This window comes from Dermacentor variabilis, chromosome 1, assembly GCF_050947875.1.
Source record: "Dermacentor variabilis isolate Ectoservices chromosome 1, ASM5094787v1, whole genome shotgun sequence".
In the NCBI taxonomy this organism is placed as follows: Eukaryota; Metazoa; Arthropoda; class Arachnida; order Ixodida; family Ixodidae; genus Dermacentor; species Dermacentor variabilis.
The window spans coordinates 101,192,890-101,213,626 of NC_134568.1; the positions used below are offsets into that span (position 1 = coordinate 101,192,890).

Consider the following 20,737-nt stretch of genomic DNA (forward strand, 5'->3'; position numbering starts at 1 on the left):
TCACAGAGTGGAATGGTTGTCAATTTTTTCACTCCTTTTGGATGGCTGTAGGTGTGTGGAGGCCATGCAGGTGTGACGTAGGCCATATAGGTGTAGGTGTGATATGGCCTGGGGTGTGGAGGCCATGTTTTCTCATCGATTCGGTGCCTGCGCGATTAACTCAAGATGAATTCAATCGAATCCCGGCCACGGCGGCCGCATTATGGGGGCGAAATGCGAAAACACCCGCGTACTGAGATTTAGGTGCGCCTTAAAGCACCCCAGGTGGTCAAAATTTACGGAGTCCTCCACTACGGCGTGCCTCATAATCAGAAAGTGGTTTTGGCACAACCCCATAATTTTTTTTTAAAATATGAATTCAGTTGTCACCATCTATTGCAGCAGGCAGGGCGTAGTTCATTGTTTTAATTAAAATATTTTATTTTATTTATAATTCCCAACACAATTTTTATGACATGTATCTATTCAACGATCACGCGAATCGCTGTTGCTTCGTTAGTTCAACCTTCTTTTTTTCCAGGGGCCAGGAAAGTGATTCGGTTCGTAGTCAGCTGGTCTGTATGCTCCTGCAACGAGTTGCACCTACTCATAGGAGGTGTTGGTCGAGGCCGGAGAAGACGCCAGTTGCCTTTAACTTTTCCTTTTGCTTCATTATTTCCTCGAGTGACAGCTTGCCGCTACACTGGCAGATCCTCGGAACCATATTTCCGCGATATGGGGTAGATAAGGTGGAAAATAAAATATTGCGAAACATCGTCCATCATATATATCAGACCCTGCAATAACGGCTCAACCCATATGCAATATGACTGTCACCCGGCCGTTACCTCGTCCGGTTTTTCCCTAATTGTGCAGCACTTTTCGTGCAAAACTGGCAACTGGAAGCAATTAAGAGTCGCAAGGCGATGAGAAATTAAGCGATCTGCTAAGGGAGAAAGCCAGGGCAACAGCCAAACAGGAGGGAAAATCGAAAATTGTTTGTAGAAATATTTATAGATTATCATCTTTTTATTTAAAAAGGAAGTAGAGAAAATGCCGCCGGAAGTGGAGAATAATTCCGTGTGTTTTGAATGACGCTTCTACAGTTATCAATTGAGCCGCCTGACGTAGCCACATCCATGCTGTGCTAATGTGCCATGGGTGTTTTTCTAACCTTCCGCGATGGGCGCAGTGCGTCTAGAACCGCAGCGTCCTGCGCTCTAGGCGGTTGTACGGGACTGGTGACCACGCATCATTACGCAACTTGCTAAATAACAACACGAGTCGGTTTTGGCACTCGGTAGAGCAGTAAACGAGGAATCCAAAAGAACTGATTGTTCCGCAAATAATATACATTTCTCTATACTTTTTCCAGAGCTAATTCGAAAAACGCTACTAGAAATCTTTATTTTGCACTTTCGCTCGTTAACTTGTTCTTGGCAAGGTTCTTCCTGTGCATCTTTCATGCACGAGTCTATTTGATGTGGTTCTTTGTTTGCCAAGAAGATGTATATCTCACAGGCGTACCTGTGAGACACACGTTATTTGAATTCTCTTGAGCGGGTTTACGCGTCTTTATGGTGAATGGTGGGCATTATTCACATTTGTACTAGTAAATGTACCCTACCCCTCATTTGCATAGAAAAGTTGCCTTCGGTTGCCCAGTGCCTAGGCAGAGTCATATTAGGCATGTATTCAAGAAGCAAAACTCGCGCCCGCTCCATCCCGCTCTTACTTGCGCCTGCGCACAAATGTTGGGCGATCCCTCAAAAGACCGTCTCCTCGCAGCGCCGCATGAGCGCCACAAAACAGCACGTCGCTGCATTTGTAAAAAAAATCAAATTTGTTTAACAAAAATTTTGTATTTGTGTAGTACTAAAATAAAATTTATATATAAAAATAAGATATTGAACAATGAGAACGTATTTTTTCCCTATTAACAACATATTATCTGCGCCCTCTTCAAGGAAGTGTTGACATTAGGAAATTGGATTAATGTGCTGTCCTCGTCAGTCTGTAGTCCGCGGTGGTTAGCAGTCACGGCGGTCGCAGCAGTGTTGTTCCGCGTTTAGGCAATATATCTCTGCCAAGCTTTTCTCGGAAAAAGGTGAGCTACAGGCTGATATAAATTATAACACAATTAGTCGGTTCACTTTAGTGGTTGATTCTAATTACGATACCGTACAATAGTTTTCCATGGTGTCTTTTACTGAGACCTGAGCATACCATCTCGATTTTAAGAATATCTACAGATTGCATTTTAATATACTTGCTGCCACTGCTACTCGACGTTCATAATGATTCGTATTAGCACACGATAGTTATGTTTGGTTGATTGCATTGCTGCGGTTAACCAATGCGTGCTTACGATTTTTTGTGAAAGTTCGTAGGTCTGTCAGAATTGGAGGTGAATAAGCAGTTGGTTTTGACTTTGTTCCTTTGCGATTTGGTCTAGGTAAGCTGTCTGAGACAATGAGTTCTTCGGAGGAAGTATCATGGATATCGTGGTTCTGCGGACTACGAGGGAACGAGTTTTTTTGCGAGGTAAGCTTACGACCGGCTGTCTTGTTGCTTCTGTCGGCAGGCCGCATGTACGGTTCTTCAAAAGTTTTCGGACACTCTTACGACCGTTGTAACATTCCAACTTTTAAAATTGTTTAAAGATCGTGAACCTTCGATTTCCTGAGATGTTAGACTGGCGAATCAGCAGCAGATTTCTCGTAACAGGCTCGAACGAGTCTACAGTCGTTTTTTTAATCCAAATGGGCAGTATACTCTTGGATTACAGAAAGGCTGTCAAGGTTTTCATGTATAAAACGTATACAGGGGGATAATATTTAAGTTCTATGGAATTTTAGAAATTGCCTGTTGCAGATAACAGAATTCTAGTCCTTGAGCTGAATTAGAGGCGAACATTACTTGCAAGAGAAATAGAAACACATGTTCAAATAGTTAACAAAAATTTACTTTATTTTATACATTGCAATTTACGAATTGTAGCCGGTGAGCTTGCAAGGCGTATTCTCTTGGAATGAGTTTCCAGAATAGCACCAGTTCGTAGATATGCATCGTCAAACTCGCCTTAAAAATCAAATCAATTTTATTCTCCAGTTTACATGCTGGATGGTCATTTTGGGTTAAAAGCCACAAACATAGCGTGATGTGACCCAAAAGACCAGGTACAGCAAACAGTATGTGTGGATGTACAGTAATTTACGTGTATCGCTGGAATTCTTCATGAACGGAATGGCTGCGAACTGAAAGACTGCAGCATTATTTCCATCACGGAGAGTTACTCGCATTTCCACTTACTTTTTTAACAAAACATTATTTTCTGCATTGAAGCACAAAAGTAACTGGACCACCCATGTATTTTGTCCCAGGTCTTGGGAAATAATATCTTGAAACTGGTGTCCTCCTGAAAGTCCATTTTAAGTGAATACATCTTGCAAACTCACAGGCTACAGTTAATAAATTGCAACATGTGCCATAAAGCAAATAATAAAAAAGCTGAGTTGAATATGTTTCAATTTCTCGTGCTAGTAATGTCTGCCTCTTTGAATAATACAGCTCAAGGATAAGAATTACGCTGTATACTATTGGTGATTTTAAAAATTCCGGGAAACTTAAAAATGATCACCTCGTATAATATATCCATGGCAGTCTGTTGTATAGCAGAATATTGCGAGTTGAATTCCTGGTCATGGTGGCCGGATTTTGAGGGGACGAAACACAGAAACGCTAGTTGTATTTGCATTTGGGTGCATGTTTAAGATTGACAAAATTCACCTGGAACACTCCATTACATTGTGTCCAGTGTATTTGAGCGAAGAAACAGCGCTTTCGAATAGGACAAGAGGAGACGACAGACACTAGCACTGCCCTTGCTCCACTCAAAAGCACTGTTTCCTTACCCATGTATGTACCAACTGGTCCAAATGAGCACACTGTTGAGCCTAGTGTATCTTTTGGATGTGAAACCTTGTCATAACTTAAATAACTCATTCTTGTTAGGTTCATATCGTGGCTGAAGGGGGAAGCGAGTGACAGCGCTGAACAACGGGACGGGACTGAGACAGATAAAGCGTTGCGCCTCAGCACTTTATCTGTTTCGGTCACGTCCTGTTGTTCAGCGCTGTTACTCATTTTCTTCAGACATGTACCAACTAGCCCAAGTTAGCATGTTATTGTGTCTGAAGGGGATTTTTGCTGAATGATTATTAATTTTTTTACATCAACAGCAGTTCTAAAATAAGAAAAAAGGCTGATCGTGTTCATCTTTTTTTTTTTTGTCACGCTTTAGTTCAGGCAAGGCCATGATGTCCTGAAAGGGGAAAAAAATTGAGTAGTTACACCTGCGATTGAACCAACAATCATTTGTTGACAAACTGAGCTTTCCTATCACTACGCCATGGCCACTTTCCTCTAGGTTGACAGGTAATACTTGCATCACTAGTTTTCCCACATCATAAGGAACATTCACACCGGCAACTTGAGGAGCTTGCGCGATCATTTAAGACTGACAACCAAAAGGTGACTAAAGGCGACCCATGCTCACACTGGTAAAAGTGACTGGCTAATAGCCATCTGCACACAATTGCATCTCCACATAAAATAAGTATCAGTGTATACAGACATCCTGCTCCTACACATCTGATTGGTTCAGCAGTTTTGCAACTGCAGTTGTGCGACAGAAAAATGTAGCAGCGAGTGACTGGCACAAATTGGGCGCTTTTCTGACACCATGAACCCGAGCAGATAGGGGTCGGATCCTCCCACGTCTAGCCATGCACAGCTTAGCCGTGTTCGAGGACAGGGGATCCTGGAGGTTGAGGCAGTGCCAGGTGTGTGAACCTTTATGAACCCTTGGCGGAGGCAGCATACCTACCACCACCCGGGGGAAATTAGTAGTTTCCTTTTCCTCTCCTTCTCTCTGACCTTCATCTTTCACTTTCTAACTCCTGTCTTCTGTTCACTTTGTTTAACTTCCAATTTTCCAGCAGCAAAGGTTCACCTGGTGTAGTTTATCCAACATTGGGTCTCCTGTAAGTTATAGTGGCTACGTACAGCTGGTGTCTGCATTTCCTTTGGGTCTTCTAGCGTCCCTTTGTTGGGCTTGTTGGTGGGTGGCTGGCATAGCCGCCGAAATGAAGTAGATATTTATAGATTTATTAACCATCCCTTGTCTGCCTCATTGCCCTCTTACCAAAAGAGGGCACACTACATAAATGTTGCAGTTTTTTGGCCATTGCAAAGAAATGGCTCCATGATTTCACATTATTCATAGCGAGAACCCTGAAAAGACTGTAAAAATGATCTCACCTTTCACTGTTGTCAAATGTCTTAACCGATCTAGAAGGTGACGAAAAGGGCCAGTGGCGACCTCCTCCTTTCAGGTTCGCGACCACCACTATCATGGAAAACTCTCAGAGTCTCATAGCATTCGTTGATGTATGAATCACGGTGACCCCACACCGATCAATGAACACATCCAAAGGAGTAATTTCTGATGGATACCTTTCGAACTTGACCGAAGTAGAGCTTCTAGAGGACTGGAAGGAACAAAATATGACACAAGTACAAAAAATAAAGATTAAACAAGACAACATTAAAATTCCCATGAAGCATCTAATCCTCACATTTGGCTCCAGTACTCTTCCAGAGACTCTCGAAACTGGATGTACTAAAATCGGAGTGAGACTGCATATTCCGAACCCGCGTAGAGGTTTCAAATGCCAAAGGTTCGGCCATGGCTTGCAAAGCTGACGAGGCCGACTGACCTGAGCAAAATGTGCTGACCATGAACACACATCTGACAACTGTAGTGGCGTGCTCCACTGTCCAAATTGCCATGGTGACCATACAGTGTATTCTCGATCCTGCCCTACGGGGAAAAAGGAAAGACATCAGCACACTAAAAGTAAAAGAAAACATATCTTTCCAGGAAGCATGGAAGCGGGTTTCATTCCTTCATACCACAGGGTATGCTGGTGCGGCATGCATGGGGGCAATGCCGCAGCAGACTCCAGCATCGGCCCGACCCACAAAGAGTGTGACTGCGGCAGTGCCACCAGCCCCCCAGGCAACAGCAGTCAGTGCTGCTGGGCAGTCTCTGAAGGAGGGCCCATCGATCTCTGGGATGGTGCCCTCCATGGCCCTGCTTTTCAAGGCAAGGCCTCAAAAACACCCCGCTCGAGTGAGCGGCTCCCAGGAGTCGATGAACACAACTCCAAGCTAGATGGTGCAGCGAGCGCCTTGGGAGAGGTGCGATTCTCGCGACTGTTTCAAGGAAGACAAACCCTCGATTACAGGACCTGAAAAAGCTCCGTAAGCGAACACAGCATTAAAACACTAACAATACGGATGCAAAAGTATAACACTGGTACATGAGAGGTCTGTCCACAACCTCAATGACATTAGTCTACACAAATGCAAAGGTGCTGTGTGTTCGAGACACCTTAAATCTATGGACACAAACCTTCTCCGGCAATACGTCATTTTCCAGAGAGACTGACAAGACGCTTTCGTGTTGTCCGGTAGTGTAGCTATAATAGTCAACAGAGGCGCTGCCTGTCGGCAACTACAACTCCGAACCCCCCTTGAGGCAGTTGCTATCGAAGCAGTGCTATTCGATAAACTAGTCACCATCGCATCTATTTACATCCCCCTTGAGTTATCAACTCTATAGAGCAACATTTTAAAGCTTTATTGATGAGCTTCATCAACCTTATATAGTCGTCGGAGATCTAAATGTGCATAGTACACTGTGGGGCGACTCTCACTGTGATGCGAGAGGAGACACTAATAGAAAACTTCCTATTCACCTCGAGTGCCTGCTTGCTTAACAAGAAAGAACCAACATTCTAAAGCCCTACATATGAAACCTTTTCTTCCATAGACTTAAGCATAGCGTCCAGTTCAATTGGGCCATATCTGGAGTAGGACATGATTAATAATCCTCATGGAAGTGACCATTTCCCCATCGTTTTAAACCTGACAAATCAGGCTGAGTGTTCCACGCAGATTCCTCGATGGAAAGTTGATTCAGCTGACTGGAATAGGTTTTTTAGAACACACATTTGCCCTGGGATCATGTCCGTGCACTTACTACACTCTTAAACAAATGTACACCCTTTGGGGTGTATATTTGTCGCACAACAGTAATCGTCATCTGTCTTACTTGCATTTCCTTTCTTGAAAGCGCTGAGCTCGCTACTTGTCAAGAATGCTCTGTCATGCTGATAATGTGCATGCCATAGAAGTACCGGGCTCGCAGCGTTAAGGAAAGGAAATGCAGACAAGATAGGTGACGTTTGTTGTTATGTGGCAAGATACAACTTAAAGAGTGTAAACTTTTCTTAGAGTGTAATCATCATCTGTCTTGCTTGCGTTTCCTTTCTGAACAATATAATAGACCCCTTACAGTACGACGTCAGAGAAGGTAGATTCACAACAGATCAGCTTGTCTGCATCGAGGCTAATATCCGTGATGCCTTTGTGCATAAACAGTTTTCCTTATCAATATTTTTTATATATGGAGAAGGCATGACACAACTTGGCGTTTTGTAATTCTCAATGATCTGGCTGGAATGGGAGTTCGTGGCAATTTACTGAATGTGATTGAGTTACCTGTCATACCACACATTCTGTGTACAGTTGGCAACATCCTGTCTCGTACATTTACACCGGAGGCTGGTGTACCACAAGGTGGTGTACTGAGCTGTACTCTATTTGGGCTCAAAATGAACTGGCTCCATACTGTTGTATCACATACAATGTTTTATTCTGTATATGTGGATGACATCTAAATAGATATTTATATGCCATTGGCATGTGCTCAGCTGTCATGAGCACATCCCTCTTCACCCAGCATTCTTTCTGAGCCATGAGCCTCGTTTTGATTTTAGAACAGTCTTAAAGTGTCTAGCAGAAGTAAACACCATACAAATTATCTGGCCAAGTTATCTGTAGTGCAGCCTTGCCTTGCAGGCTGCAGCTGCAGTGCAAAAGTTTTCACAGCACATGCCTCTCAGCCCTTGACTTCAAGGACCCTCTTGAAGCACTTGTGCTATTGCATACGTTTTATTATATCGTCTCATCGTAACGGAACTTTTATGTTGATAGCTAACACCGTTAGTCATTGTCAGTATTTTAATACTTGTATATTTTATACAATTTACAGCAACTTGTTTTTAGGCCTTTATACAGCCATGTTACATCTACCATTTGCAACTCATTTAATCATTTCATACATAATACATAGACAATTTATTACCATATGTCATGGCGCTCTTTGGCCATAGCTATAGCTGACCCTTGCGCCATTAAACGCCACACATCACTATCAAAATGGTTGCTTTTGAACAAAGTAACCATTTGCGACAGGTCGCTTTGCGACTGTTGTGGTTGTGCGACCGCTGTCAGTCGCTGGTGTAAATGAGTCTTTACACTGTCTAGAACGAACAAAATTAATAGCATGAGGAGTCTGGAGCAGAGTCATTTATAGAAGAAGGGTTCGGCCATCAGTGGATTCCCAATGTGATTGTGACCCCTCCCAGACAACGCACAATTCTGATTTCATATTCAGGGAAATAGATACAATAAAACTACACCTAGCAACCGGCTTATCAGCAGCACAACATCACGTCAAGACCTTGGGCACAACTCAGCATGTGTCAATATATACATGTCAAGAAGTCTAATGGCCACTGCCAATTTGTATGGGACACTGCACGCTCTGCTTTCTTGTAGGGCTCTTGCTGCCACAGTGCATGACTTCGCCGGAATGACTCACATTCTAACCCTGCCAAGGCAGAGAGAACTCTTGGCCATGATCATGTCTCTACATGTTCTTTCACTGTCTTTTTCGCAACAGCTGTGAACTCATGCATACGAATTGCAGATCCGTCAATTTCAGTGATCTATCATGGCTACACATTGCAGCAGGCAAAATGCTCTGGTGCTATGTGATGACATTTTTTTTCAAGTGTCCTACCATGTGCTCTTGCTTCTTCCAATTGACTGAACTCTTTAAAGTAAGCTCTGGTGTGGAGCATGTACTTGTTTCACCTCACCGAAGGCTTGCACATTGTGCTGGTCAATAGATGGTGCCACAGATGGCGCACATGTGCTACTGCATACAAACCGTGTGGTTACTGCTGCAAGTTGTGGGGCAGGTGCCACCAGAACCAACATTGGCAGTGGTGCCCGCCTTAACAACACATGCAAAAACATTCGCGTTGGGCAGATGCAATCCAGTGTCTACAGTTCATGCATGCAGCATCACAGCTACTCAAAGGAAACTGCACTTTGCATAATAACATCATTGTTATTCAAGAGTTCTACAGATGGCATTGGAGTTCTCTCAAGTTTCCAGAAGCACTTTCAAGATTGGTGCGAATCTCTAAGTGTATCAAGAAGTTGAGGTCTTATAACTGCTGAGTTAAAGAGACTCTAAAGGCAAATATTAAGTCAAGCTAAAGTGATAGATTGGTGCTGAAGAATCTCGAAAGTGTCAAGATTATCGCGAGCGGAGCTTGAGTAATTGAGAAATTGAGGTAAGTGCAGGACACTATTAGAGACTCCCCCGGGACATCCAAGTACTGGCTCGATGACGTAGGCACTACTCATTTAAATTCTCTCACTTGTACTCAACCACTCGTTATAAAAACATAATTGCATTGCATTATAAGACAAAAGAAAATGCTGCTTGTCCCATTGTATCTTTTAGAAAAATGAACTCGTTGGCATTACCCTTGGCAACGACGCGGGCGGTCCAAGCGTTTCATTTTCGCTCAACTCTGTGCCACCCATGCTTTCGCGTTTCAGTAGTTTGCACTGTGCTGCACTGGTTTTGCTGGCTTGCGAAACTCGTACAAACTGCAAGTAGAAGAGAATTCCACTTTAATGTGATGTCGCGGGTTGCCCGAACAGTCCATGCCACTTGACGAAAAGCAGCTGCAGCGGTGAATCCACCGTTCTGTCTTGGTTCAGTTTCTCCATGGCTGCGTGTTTCCATGTTGTGCATGCAAAAGAACGGTACCGCCATCTGTCGGGCGCCGTTTTACTCACTGACGGCAGCAAAGGGTGGCGATGGCACATGCAACGTCGCCTCTCCCCGGTGGGGTGGTGGGAGATTTGAATTGCGATAATGGTATTCAGACCCTCCAGATGTATTTTTCTCGTAAACTAAGTCTTTTCTTGGCACGAAACAAGTGTTGCAAGGTTTCTGAAATAGTATTTAAACAATCCATGCCAGCTTATTTGCCTTTAGTGTTCCTTTAAGGGAATCAGTATTGCTGGAGTCTTTCTTTCAATCTTCGCTCGCCAAGATATTCTTGCTTCACTGCGAAGTAGTAGGCATGAGTACTTTACCATTTATCTTCATTCCAACATAGTTCTAATCATTTGTGCTGTAGATATACTTTTATGATTGGATAATATTTACGAGCATAGAATGCAGTGATGTATCGATACACGTATTGGGCAAATTCAATGTATCGTAAGTGCTTGCAATTCCCACTTTTTAAATGATTTTGATTTTTTTAAATGATTTTGTTTTACAAGTGGAAAAATCGCATCAATCCTGTTGTGAACCCTTTCGATAAGGGTAGGCTATTTTGCATATTCTATGTTGGCTGGTACAAACTGCATGATGGTAAATCTGGTCGTTCCAGATTGACACCTCTTAAAGGGCTCCTCACCAGGCCTTCTTGGAAATCTTGGTTTTACACGAAGTGTTAAAAAGAGCATCCCTTTATGTTATAGCAGTAGGGGGTTGATATGTCCACAGCCATGCAATGAGGCACATTGTTGGATGCCGCTGCTTCCCCATTCCATTCATTGCCACGACTGCAGCAGCACTTGTAAACATGCTCTACATCATAATATTGATATGGAACAGTATTTGCAATGACGAAGAGGCGAGCAGTGAGAAGATGACGATGACGATTGGAGGCTAGCGCGGGCTGTTGCCTCTTGGTGAAGTGCGGCGTATTTCATTGTAAATATACTTGTATATAGCTTTTCGTCTGCGTCTTCCTACATAACATATCTAGTGGAGGTGGACGTTCCCTGTACCTCGTCCCAGAGCTTCGCAGTGGACGGTAAGTCGAGCCTTCCTTCATGGCTCCCGGTGACAACTCGACTCTGCCGGCTCCGACACCTGGTGCCACTTCGACGACCTACATCACTCTCCCAGCTCCCCGTGATCCTGGCGTATTCTCGGGCAAAGATGGGGAAGACGTCGAGGACTGGATCAGCCTGTACGAACACGTCAGCCTCAGTAACCGGTGGGACCCTACTATCATGTTCGCCAATGTAGTCTTTTACCTCGGTGACACACCTCGAGTTTGGTTTCGGACGCACGAAGATGAGCTCATAAGTTGGGATTCGCTTAAGCAAAAGCTCCAAGACTTGTTTGGAAACCCATACGGTCATGAACTTGCCGCGCAGAAGGCGTTATCCAGCCGTGTGCAGACGTCAACGGAGCCCTACGTCACGTACATTCAGGACGTCTTTGCTCTGTACCGCAAAGTTCACGCACATATGACCGAGTCCGACACGGTTTCCCACATCCTCAAAGGCATTGCCGATGACGCCTTCAGCTTGCTCGTTTTCAACAATGTGGCGGCGGTGGATTCAGTTATAAAAGAGTACCACCTGGAACTCGCTAAAAGCCGACGTATCGACCAGCAGTTTGCCCGTCTGCCCAACACCTCAACGACATCTTCCTGTGCCGACGCTCCTCGTCCCAACAACACTGGCGATGTTACCAGGATCGTCCGGCGTGAGATCGAGGCCGCCTATCCAGCTGCCTTCGACTCCAGCTCCTCCAATGCACCTGCAGTCACGGTTTCCCTGATTCAGGCAGTTGTCCGCCAGGAATTTGCAAACATGTGTCTTCACACCATCTGCTCGGCCCATCGCCCTGATACCCACTCGGCTTCTTCAACTCCGCCCCGTCCCGCATCTTATTACCCACCACATTTTCGCGACCCATCTGAATGGCACACTGCTGACGACAAGCCCATTTGTTTTCACTGCCGTTGAACCGGGCACATTTCTCGGCACTGTCGCAGTCGCTGGAGTTCCCGGACCCGGTCCACTTATACTGACTACTCTCGCCCCTCAGGTGGCCTTTCTCGTCCCTATGTTGCACGCTCTGATAATGCCGCCACTGATTCTCCTGCGCCAAACCGCCCCTATTCTCGTTTGCCTTTGCCCCAATGACGACAATCTCGCTCTCCCCAGCCCCGTGGCTCCTTTTCGCCGACTCCCTTCGGACGCCGCTCCCAGCCGGAAAACTAGACGATGCAGCACCTCGAGGTGACACTGCATTGCTCCCTACGCCGCCAAATCCTCTACTGACGTTGCCCACTCATCTGAACCTTCTTGACGTGCAAGTCGATGGTGTTTCTGTATCTGCTCTTATAGACACTGGGGCACATTTGTCGGTAATGAGCGCTGACCTTTGTAATCGCCTGAAGAAAATAATCACGACGCCTGTTGTCCGTGTTGCTGATGGCGGAACAGCCCCCGTAATTGGTATGTGTGCCGCCCGCGTAACCTTCGCCGATTGCTCCACTATCGTGCTATTCACAGTCATTGCTCACTGTCCCCACGACATCATCCTTGGCTTAGACTTCCTCTCCGCACATTTTGCTCTCATCGGTTGTTCCGCCAGTACTGTCCACCTTGACCTGCCTGTTCTGGGTCCCGCTGAGCCGCACTCCAGTCACCTCAGTTCCGTCGACTTTGTTCGCTTGCCTCCTTCGGCACTGACTTACATTGACTTATTGTCATCCCCACCAGTGCCCGACGGTCACTACATCGCGGCTCCTATGCAAGACGTCATACTTGCACACGGGATCACAGTACCTCATACAGTTTTATCTATTACAGCGAATTACGTCTGCCTACCAGTGATAAATTTTGGCTTGACGACACAAGTGCTGCCACGCGGAATGTCTCTGGCCCAGCTTTGCGCATTCGAGGGTCAGTCAGTAGCATCTATTGCAGTAGACGACAATTCAGCCTATCCTCCTCTACCATCGCAGTCGGCAACTTGCACCATCGCCGACTTGCAGAAAATGATTGCGTCCGACATGCCGTCCTAGCATGCACGTGAGCTCTACCGCGTTCTATTTTCTTACGATATTTTTTACTTTAACGATCGTCCTTTGGCCCAAACTACAGCTGTTAAACATCGCATTAATACTGGCGATGCCCCTCCTATTCATCGCCGCCTGTATCGAGTGTCACCGGCTGAGCGTCAAGTTGTTCATGCCGAAGTTAGCAAAATGCTTGCCAAGAACATTATTGAACCGTCATGTAGTCCATGGGCGTCACCTGTTGTACTGGTAAAAAAGGATTGCTCATGGTGCTCTTGCATAGATTATCGCCACCTTAACAGGGTTACGAAAAAGGACGTGTATCCCCTACCTCGGATTGATGACGCCCTTGACTGCCTCCACAGTGCTCGCTACTTCTCCTGTATTGACCTTCGCTCTGGCTACTGGCGAATTTCTGTGGACGATCTCGACCACGAGAAGACTGTTTTTGTAACACCCAACAGTCTCTATCAATTCAGAGGGATGCTGTTCGGTCTATGTAACGCTCCTGCCACTTTTGAATGCATGATGGACTCCCTTCTTCACGGTTTCAAATGGTCCACATGCCTGTGCTACTTGGACGACGTTATAGTATTCTCCCCAACGATCGCTACGCACCTCGAGTGTCTCTCAGCAGTCCTGGATGCTTTTCGTCGAGCCGGCCTGCAACTCAGCGCATCGAAGTGCCAATTCGGCCGTCCCCAGATGACCGTCCTTGGGCATCTCGTTGACGCGAACGGAGTGCAACCGGACCCAGGCAAGATCCATGCTGTAACGCACTTTCGTGTTCCGAACTGTGTCAAGGATGTGCGCAGCTTCATCGGCCTTTGTTTGTACTTCCGCCGTTTCCTGAAAAATTTCGCGGCCATAGCACGACCACTAACCGAGCTTTTGAAAAAAGACGCCCCTTTCCATTGGGGCGATAACGAGGCCTCAGCATTCTTGCATCTAGTCGACTTTCTCAGAACGCCTCCCGTTCTGGCCCACTTCGATCCTTCTGCGCCTACCGAAGTCCGTACTGATGCCAGCGGTCACGGAATTGGCGCAGTACTGGCACAACGCCAGCGCGTCAACGACTGTGTTATCGCTTACGCAGCAGGCTCCTCTCGCCCTCAGAGCGCAACTATTCCATCACTGAGCGTGAGTGTCTGGCCCTAGTTTGGGCGGTTGCAAAGTTCCGCCCATGCTTATATGGCCTTCCCTTTTCCGTTGTCACAGACCATCACGCGCTTTGCTGGTTATGCTCACTGAAAGATCCTACAGGAAGACTTGGTCGTTGGGCCTTACGCCTCCAAGAATATTCGTATACTGTCACCTACAAATCTGGCCGACTACACAAGGACACTGACTGCCTGTCTCGCTAACCGGTAGACGAGCCTGATGACGCTGACAGTAGTACCGCCAATGGCATTTCCTCTGTGTCTGCCTACGCTAACATCGCCGATGAGCAGTACCGAGACCTATCGCTGCGAGCACTCATCGAGCGTCTGCGCTCTACACTTACCGACGCATCCGTTCGCCGATATGTCCTCCAGGGCGGCATTCTGTACTGAAGGAACTTCCTCCCTGACGGATCTGATCTTCTTCTTGTGCCAAAAAACCTACGACAGACTGTGCTCTTTGAGATGCATGACGCACCCACTGCAGGGCATCTTGGTGTAACCTGCACGTACGACCGCATCCGCCGCCGTTTCTATTGGCCTGGCCTCACTCGCTCCGTCTGACGCTATGTTGCTGCCTGTGATCCCTGCCAGCGTCGGAAAACACCTCAGGTGCTACCTGCCGGTCAACTCCAGCCGATCACCGTCCCTGTGGAACTGTTCTTTCGTGTTGGATTAGACCTCCCTGGTCCCTTTCCCACGTCATCTTCTGGGAACAAATGGGTAGCTGTCGCAACTGATTACGCCACCCGATACGCTATCACGCGGGCTCTCCCTACCAGTTGCGCCACTGACGTCGCGGACTTTCTCTTGTGTGACATTATCTTACCTCATGGCGCCCCGCGACAGCTGCTTACTGACCGTGGTCGTAACTTCCTCTCGAAAGTTACCGCAGACATTGTGCGTTCCTCCTCCACTCATCTCAAGCTGCCTACCTCATGCCATCCTCAAACCAATGGCCTGACAGAGCGGCCAAACCGTACTCTTACCGATATGCTGTCCAAGTACGTTTCCGAGGACCACCACGACTGGGACATTGCCCTTCCTTACGTCACATTTGCATATAATTCTTCCCAGGACGACACCGCCGGATTTTCTCCATTTTATCTACTGTACGGTCGCGAACAGACCTTGCCCCTTGACACGGAACTTCCTCCTGCTGCGATCTCAACAGTGAGTATGCGTGCGACGCCATAGTCCTCGCTGACCATGCACGCCAGCTTGCCCGTGCTCAGCTGACGGCCTCTCAAACCACTCAGCAGCGTCAGTACAACGCCCGCCACCGTGATGTACAGTTTTCGCCTGGTGCGCTCGTGCTCCTGTGGTCTCCCTCTCGTCACGTTGGACTTTCAGAAAAGCTCCTTTCGTGATACACAGGGTTCTACCGCATGCTGTGCCAGGCGATGGCTGTGACGTACGAAATTGCTCCTGTGAGTTCAACCTCGTCCTCTACTCTGGCATCTAGTGATGTCGTGCACGTCAGTAGGCTCAAGGCCTACTACACTGCTTCCGAGTCGGGCCTTTAGTCGCTCTGGGACGGCGCTTTTGCCGCCGGGGGTAGTGCTACGGAGCAGTATTTGCAGTGATGAAGCGAGCAGTGAGAAGACGACGGTGACGATTGGAGGCTAGCGCGGGCTGTTGCCTCTTGGCCAAGTGGGGCGTATTTCCTTGTAAATATACTTGTATATAGCTTTTCATCTGCGTCTTCCTAAGTAACAATATGAATTGAATAATGTGCAAATAGAAATGAAACATAAGTAAAGCATACTTAAACAAAAAGCAGGGTGTACTTACTGACAGCTAACTTGCGTACACCAATTTGGGATCGTGTAGGGAAGCCCCAACATTAGTACCAAAGTTCACAGCAGAGTGTCATGCATGCAGTTATGTAGCTTTCTTCTGTGCTGATTTGGAAATATAGTGCCTCATGTGACTGCCAACATCCTCTTTGACTCTATTCATAAAAAGTACATTCTCTTCATTTACTTCCTTCATAATCCCGTTACTCATTTTGGTCACTTGATTTTTGTCCTGAACTGCTGCTGTATAGACTAGCAATGTTTGACTAATGCAAAAATTCTCATTTTAGTTTGTTTTGTGTGTGCATATGTTGTCACTTGCAGGTTGATGAAGATTACATTCAGGACAAGTTTAACTTGACTGGGCTCAGTGAGCAGGTTCCTCACTACAGGCAAGCACTGGACATGATTCTGGACCTCGAGCCAGGTATGTCATTGGTCTTGGTGCTTGTGCTGTTCTCTTCCTGCAGGACATCCTATCCCAGGCTACACATAAACCGTATTCGAGTACTAATTTGTTTTAGTTGAAGGAGCACTAAAAGATAAGAAAATTTTCTCGATCTGTAGGCAGTGCTGCCCTGAACATGTGAGCCAGGCATTATTCCCCACTGCATGCAGCATTGGAATCTTGCATGATAGATTGCTTGCTATGTACTGTGGCTTTCAAAATCCTTACTTTTTTCAACCTTATAGTGTAACGGCTTGTAGATGCCAGTCATTGGACATGCACATTTCCTAATTCTAGGAAACCAGTAAGGGAAAACACTGAAGGGGAAACTTTTCAAAATTTTCTTAGAAATAGAAATGTGGAAATGGTTAACCCATCCTACCCTAACTGTCACTGCTTCTTTGTCACCCTCTGGCCCCTTTGTCAGGTGTCATCCCGGTGGAGAGGAGCCGATGAGCTGATGGGAAACAAGGAAGATAAACATTCTCATTATATCTCCATTCATATTAGGTCCCTTAGAATTTTTTTAGCGGAATATATTTCTTAAAAGGCATTACACTAATTCAAGAGAGTAGCTCAGTTTCAAGAAAAGGTGTTCCAGTGCTCCTTCGATTGCTTGCGATGGCCATTAAGTTTGAGCCACAGGCAAACCTATTCCTAAAAGCAGTGAAGAAGAAACTAGGAATGGGCAAGAATCAGATGTATGCATTAAGAGACAAAGCCGGCAATATCATAACTAATATGGATAAGATAGTCCAAGTGGCTGGGAAGTTCTACACAGATTTATACAGTACGAGTGGCACCCATGACGATAATGGAAGAGGGAATAGTCTAGAGGAATTTGACATCCCACAAGTAACACCGGAAGAAGTAAAGAAACCCTTGGGAGCTATGGGGGAAGACAGCTGGGGAGGATCAGGATACAGCAGATTTGTTGAAGGATGGTGGGCAGATTGTTCTAGAAAAACTGGCCACCCTGTATAAGCAATGCCTCATGACCTCGAGCGTACCAGAATCTTGGAAGAACGCCAACATAATCTAAATCTATAAAAAAGGGGGACGCCAAATACCTGAAAAATTAAAGACCGATCAGCTTACTGTCCGTTGCCTACAAAGTATTTACTAAGGTAATCGCAAATAGAATCAGGAACACCTTAGACTTCTGTCAACCAAAGGACCAGGCAGGATTTCGTAAAGGCTACTCAACAATAGACCATATTCACACTATCAATCAGGTGATAGAGAAATGTGCGGAATATAACCAACCCTTATATATAGCTTTCATTGATTACGAGAAAGCGTTTGATTCAGTCGAAACCTCAGCAGTCATGGAGGCATTACGGAATCAGGGTGGAGACGAGCCGTATGTAAAAATACTGAAAGATATCTATAGCGGCTCCACAGCCACCATAGTCCTTCATTAAGAAAGCAACAAAATCCCAATAAAGAAAGGCGTTAGACAGGGAGATACGATCTCTCCAATGCTATTCACAGCATGTTTACTGGAGGTATTCAGAGACCTGGAGTGGGAAGAATTGGGGATAAGAGTTAATGGAGAATACCTTAGTAACTTAGGATTCGCTAATGATATTGCTTTGCTTAATAACTCAGGGGACCAATTGCAAAGCATGCTCACTGACCTGGGCAGGCAAAGCAGAAGGGTGGGTCTGAAACTGCAGAAAACTAATGTTTAACAGTCTCGGAAGAGAACAGCAGTTTACGACAGGTAACGAGGCACTGGAAGTGGTAAGGGAATACATCTACTTAGGGCAGGTAGGGACCACAGATCTGGATCATGAGACTGAAATAATCAGAAGAATAAGAATGGGCTGGGGTGCATTCTGTAGGCGTTCTCAGATCATGAACAGCAGGTTGCCATTATCCCTCAAAAGAAAAGTGTATAACAGCTGTGCCTTACCAGTACTCACCTACGGGGCAGAAACCTGGAGGCTTACGAAAAGGGCTCTACTTAAATTGAGGACGACGCAATGAGCTATGTAAAGAAGAATGATGGGTGTAACGTTAAGGGGATAAGAAGAGAGCAGATCGGTTGAGGGCACAAATGCAAGCTAATGACATCTTAGTGGAAACCAATAAAAAGAATTGGGCATGGGCAGGGCATGTAATGAGGAGGAAGGATAACCAATGGTCATTAAGGTTTACGGACTGAATTCCAAGAGAAGCGAAGCGTAGCAGGGGCCGGCAGGAAGTTAGGTGGGCCGATGAGATTAAGAAGTTTGGAGGGACAACATGGCCTCAATTATCACATGGCCGGGGTAGTTGGAGAAGTATGGGAGAGGCCTTTGCCCTGCAGTGGGCGTAGCCAGGCTGATGATGATGATGATGACGACAGGCGACCCATGAGTGCCGGGCCCAATTTCAAGGCTTTTGGCACTCTTAAAAACTTGCTGCGCCATCTAGAACACAGTCTAAATAGTATACTTTCATTTGCTGTCCATAGCGAAATATTTTTTTTTTGCCTGTGGAGGCAATTTTAAATGAGTGCACAGAGGTGCATACCCAGGGACTAGGAAGATAGCAGACATTCCAGTAGCCAAGCACTCACAAGAACGATGTCAATCTTTAGTTTCTACTGTGACCTCAAATGGTTACTTGGATCATGTACTAGTAGCAATCAGTCTGAAAACCAAAATGAGTCTGCCAAGATTTTGTTTTGTAATTCGTACGATGGAGGCTTCTAAAACCAGCCGGAACTATTGTCAGCTATTCGACAGCGAGTTTCTTTTTCTCCCTGTTGATGACTGGCTGATTTCATGTGCCAACTGAGATGTCTTAAAGATGTTGCCAATATTATACTTTATTTTCAGTGCCTCTATGGCATATGCTGTAGGTTTGCTGCTGCTAGCCTAACAGGCTGTGACGATTTGCCCAATATTTCTGGTACCTACTAGAATGAGACTGTTCACACCAGGCAGAAAAAAATTGTTTGTAGCTCATGTCCATTATGAGCTTGAACATTTAACTGCACCATAGAAACATTTTGTATATTTAAAAACATTTTCTTTCTTCTTTTTATGTTGTCAGCATAACATTGTAAACATTTGTTGTACTTTTCCGAAAACTGTTTTTCACAAGCTTATTACACATTACACTCTGACATGTATTCTTGAAATTTAGATCTTTAGAAAATACCCTTATTTCTTGCTTTTGCAGCCTGGTTGCTTCAGTAGATGAGGGGCATTGCTTTACCATTTCGCAGAGTTGAGGAAGTTGGAGCTGAGGCTTGTTTGAGAATAAGAAGAGTCAGAATACCCAGGAAAGACGCCCTCTCATGTTGAATGCCACACTTCAACCCACAAGGGCTTATTAATGAAATCAAGAACTTGATGAAAACTTGTCTGGTTGGGATGCTCATAGTCAAGGGTAAAACGGACGCCGACCAAAAACATTAAAAGAAAAGAAACCAAGACGTTTTGGCTCCAATACGGGTTCCTTGTTCACAATGAAAAAAAGTTTTTTTCATTTTGTACAAGGCCCTCGTATGGGAGCCGAAACGTCTTGGTTTTTTTTTCTTTTAATGTATTTGGTCGGCGTTCGTTTTAACCTTGACTAGGGGGCTTATTATTATGTAAGCAGCCTGATGTCTGCCCAAAATTTTTAGTTGATCACCAGGGTCATTGGGGTCAGTGTGACAGATGGTGGTCATTATGGAATTGCATGGGGGTTGTTCATCTTGCAGGAGTGTGATTAAGGTCACTGTTCGTTGCTCTTGGTAACACCACAGAAGTATCTTGAGTTCTGCATAGTTGGCTGACCATCTCCAGTGTAGACCCTCTTTTCACGGCAATCCCATGGGCGCGCCACCATGTTTGATCACATGGTGACGCATCCATTGGTTGCCTTGGCTTCCTCTGTGTTTACAATGGATGTGCACCAGCGTGGCTCATCAAAGCCCTGTTTTGGTGGATATCATAGACAGTGACCGGGTGGACGATACGAAGCTTTGGCCACAGCTTTAGAAGATATCTAAGTGCTTTTTGAGCTCACTGTGCCTTGTCCAAACAGTGCGAGCAGCGTGTATGGTGCTTGTACAAGTAGCGGAGCTAGAAATGTATTCCATGTTGTCCAAACTTTTTGCTTCTGAATTAAATCAGGATTATACTGTCTATTGCTATTCATTTTTTAGTTGCCAATCATTTGAACCAGTGGCTTGTCCTGTTTCTGACTCTGTAACCTTCCTCGGTGTGGTTGCTGTCTGATTATATTTTTTGCTGATCA

The 20,737-nt window shown here is 45.6% G+C and overlaps 1 protein-coding gene across 1 annotated transcript in view; it reads left to right on the forward strand.

Annotated features, from left to right (window-relative positions):
* Window positions 1–1,984: 1,984 nt before the first annotated feature.
* The window catches only part of CkIIbeta (casein kinase II subunit beta), a 73,602-nt gene continuing 54,849 nt past the window's right edge, over window positions 1,985–20,737 (forward strand). Inside the window, exons 1-3 of the mRNA XM_075691404.1 lie at window positions 1,985–2,086; window positions 2,435–2,523; window positions 16,375–16,477. Coding sequence (XP_075547519.1) covers window positions 2,452–2,523; window positions 16,375–16,477 — 175 coding nt within the window. The 5' untranslated portion in view covers window positions 1,985–2,086; window positions 2,435–2,451. The remainder of the gene's footprint in view (window positions 2,087–2,434; window positions 2,524–16,374; window positions 16,478–20,737) is intronic.